The sequence below is a fragment of the Dipteris shenzhenensis genome, chromosome 14, assembly GCF_047967505.1.
Source record: "Dipteris shenzhenensis isolate YYH24624 ecotype China chromosome 14, Dip_SZ_1.0, whole genome shotgun sequence".
Lineage (NCBI taxonomy): Eukaryota > Viridiplantae > Streptophyta > Polypodiopsida > Gleicheniales > Dipteridaceae > Dipteris > Dipteris shenzhenensis.
The window spans coordinates 43,001,669-43,005,320 of NC_141609.1; the positions used below are offsets into that span (position 1 = coordinate 43,001,669).

The 3,652-nt window shown below is 45.2% G+C and overlaps 1 protein-coding gene across 1 annotated transcript; it reads right to left on the reverse strand.

The window, feature by feature from the left end:
* Window positions 1-1,866: 1,866 nt before the first annotated feature.
* LOC147894669 (Nucleotide-diphospho-sugar transferases superfamily protein) lies at window positions 1,867-3,370 on the reverse strand. Its single transcript, XM_087385015.1, has one exon. It carries the CDS (start codon window positions 3,281-3,283, stop codon window positions 2,309-2,311), a length of 975 nt encoding a protein of 324 aa, XP_087241141.1. The 5' UTR covers window positions 3,284-3,370; the 3' UTR covers window positions 1,867-2,308.
* Window positions 3,371-3,652: the final 282 nt, after the last annotated feature.

Sequence of the window (3,652 nt, forward strand, 5' to 3'; positions counted from 1 at the left end):
CCACACAACTGATTTATGGAATCTGTAGCCCCTTAAGTTAGCTCAAAGGATTGGGTGTTTAAGATGGCCCACGTACTGTGGTGAAAAAAATCGGGCCCATTTCCTTGATGAACAACACCTAATCATATCTGTCTGCGTCCAGATCTGCATTGCAGTGCTCCATGCGCCGCTTGTGCCACCAAGTCACAGCTTCCCCCATCAAGTGCATAGGAGTGAGGATGTAATTTTGTTGTCCTCTGCCTGCAGACCAGAAAATAGATCTCAGACTCATGTAGCCAATGCAAGCATACTAAAGTTTATGTTTTTCCCTTACAGCTATCGATATTGAGCTTCCCTGGAAATAAGGACTTCACTGGTGGTGGAACTAGCTGGGAAGGTTTCACTACTTTGGCCTAGAGGAATGACAAGATCAATGCTCCATCCCGCTCTCTTTGGTTTCTCAAGGCTCCCGGGAGGTCCCATTCCCTAGCTGCAAGGTCCCATTGTTGCCCTTCCTACATGGTCCTGTACTTCTCTGGCTTCCCAATTCGTGTGGTATGGATATTGTGGAGCTGTACAACCCTGGTGATAAGAATCTCCAACTGCTGGAACTGTATCTGTATCATTGCCTGCATCATGGCTAGTAGAGCAGTTGGTGTAATGGGTGCTTTAGGGATAGGGCCACCCGTTGAATGTGGACACACCTCATCGTTATTGTTAGAGCATGACCTTGCCGGAGTCAACCATTATCATACACTGCTTGGTCTGCTAAATCTGGCAGATCTCCCCCTAAGGCTGATGGTTGGGGGCAGTCGTGAAGAGGCTACCTGACATCGAAGACACAGGACTGTCCTAATTCCACTGCCTACCGCCCTGCTGCTACTCACAAACTTAGGTAATAAAAGTTTTCACACTCTAATACCAATGTAAAGAGCATCGAGCTTACATTATACTCTCTCACACAGTGCCCATACTAACTACTTGGTGTGCGAAGTGAAGAGAGAGAGAGAGAGAGAGAGAGACTATTGAAAGCCATAAGACTCAATATGATCAGATTCACACGCACTTCACTATAGAAGACAGGTGGGGTCCAGAAAAAGCCAAGATGTGTCGTAATATAACTGGTGACTATTTAACTATTTCTTCTTCTCGCACATGTCTTCATGAGGGGGCATAGAACACACTTCACAGTAAACTTTATGCAGCATGCATTCGTGATCAAGTTATGCTTTGTAGGCTTGGCTATGAGAGGTCAAGGAGGCAACCCAATTTGTGCTGGGTTGTTTAATTGCCAAATAACGACCTTATTCATTGATTTTGAAACAAGAAGGGTGAAAAGCAAGAGGGCAAGTGTAGAATTCAAGTGGGAGGAAAGGCGAGGCTGGGACTTGCCAATTAAGGGAAAAAATGGAGGGGACATTAATAAAGGGACACATTAAAGAGAGAGGGGATATAGCACGCAGGGGGGGAAGCATTTATAAATTGTATGGTTCCCTATAGGTATATTATAGGGCTTTATAGCTTCATGGTAGGGCTCACGTGTGTGGAATAGCAGATCAAGGGCTCGATTCATGTATTCAACCTTTGGGGGAAGAAATGAGTAAAAGCCAAAAATGAATTTCAAAACCAAAAATAAAAGCCTCTTAGACATAGGTGTAAAAGGTTGACCCCTTAGAATAGATTAGACTATGCACTAACATAGCCTAATAGGAGGGAGAGAGGGAGAGAGAGAGAGACAGAGACAGAGACTTATCATATTTTCTGTTTTGCATGGTGTGGCATTAAAACATTTTTGTCATCTCAGCTCATAAGGTGAGCATTACACACAAGCCAGCAGAATGTCAATAGTCCCTCCGCCCCCCCCCCCCAATCAAAGTATACATCTGTGATTTTTAGGCTGCTGTGGCCGCCATTAGACAGGTTGCTAATTTATCTGAGAACAGTGAGGTCCAGGAAGCTAAAGTCTAACTGAATTTAAAATGCCTTCATAGAACCAATTGCAGGGCAGATTAGCTAGCCTCCATGGGCCAAAACAGTAGATAGCTTGGCTAGAATTCTTTACCAGTAGATGAAGTGAGCCATCATGTCCCCATAACAGTAGATAGCTTGGCTAGAATTATTCACCAGTAGCAATGGTTACTGTACCACAGATTATTCCGGAAGAACCCAAGCACTCAATTGAGCAGCATCGTGCAAGCCTGTCACTGCTATAAACTAGTTCCATGACAGGGGCTGCTGGTTCAATGAGTTAGTGTCCTGCTGCTACAGAACACAGTCACTTCATCAAGAATATCACATGCCTAAGCAACATACGTTGTCCGTACATACTCTAATCTTCCAATTGCTCACTACAAGGAAGAAGCAAGCCATGCTTTTCACAAAGAACCTGTTCCTCCACACCATTAATGGCCTTTCCATAACTGTAACGCAGTGGCATTCCATCCCATAGCCGGTGGAATGCTGTTATGCAGTCCCCACGATTCTTTCGGTGCTGCTTTTTCGCACTTAGAGCAGAGTTACTGAGCTCAGCAAGTGTGTTGCGTGTATCTCCCCAATCTCGGGGCTTACCATTCACAAGCAACGGACCTTGATCCGTGTGGTTTGCAACTAGAAAGTTCATGGCAATGTCCTCACAGTTCATGTGGTCATCTACATATTCCTTGACGCCAGGAGGCATGGCACAAGTATACCGGTACAAATACTTCGTGGATAAAATCATCATTTTTGTAAGCATAATAGAGTATTTGTCCGGATGTACGGTGTAAATCCAGGACTTGGTGTGCAAGTGATACTCGTGCGAACGAGGGAAGAAGCCCACGATGCGCCCTTCGTTTTCTTTCCAGATCTTAAACGCAAACGTCAAATTATCCAAGTCGATAGTGATATCATCATCACAGATTAAAACGGCCCTAGTTTTCAAATAGTACCTGGGAAGAAATCTGTCATTCAGGCTGGTTGTGTCCTGTCTCACCAAAAAGACAGGTGCTCCGAGGCTAACCAGATCGGTTTGATTGAGGAGAGACCAGGGGGTGGAAGTATTTCCCCACAGAATGTAAATCGAATGCACGACGGGGGAGAGGGAATAGTTACGCGCAATCTGTGTGAGAAGGGGAAGGCGAGCTTCTGCAAAGCCGCTGATGAGGATGGAGAGCTGATCCGATCTGAGCTTCCAAACTGCAGGATAGAGCTCAATCCTACAGACATCTGGATTTGGCGAGCTTTTGGTAAGGAAGCACAAATTGATAAAACAGGCAGCAATTGCTGCAAGGCGCCAGAGGCCAAGGCATCTTCCGATAACCGGCATTTGAGAGCCCAAAAGCTCTATCAACCTCCTTTACAGAACATCAGGTGAAGAATTCATGGATGAAACGGGATTGGCCTCAAATTGAGGTTGTTTGACAGAAGGGATGCAATTGTTCAATCGTTAATTGTATGAATTGATGCCACATCCAATCAATAGTGGCTTTTCACTTCGATGTGTTTGCCACACCCTCCGCCTACACCAAGCGGCTACAAGGTGTGGGTGTGTATGTGACGGCCCTAGCGGCACCTCAAGATTCTATCTTGTTCACCTCTTATGGGGGCTTTATTGGCACTTTCAATTTTAGTACAATGCGAAAAACAAAAAAAGCACACGACACCCGACATCGTGTACTTTCACACATATCCAAAG

Bases quoted from the DNA above. Each gene is read 5' to 3' on its own strand.
- LOC147894669 (XM_087385015.1), bottom strand. From the start codon at position 3,283: ATGCCGGTTATCGGAAGATGCCTTGGCCTCTGGCGCCTTGCAGCAATT.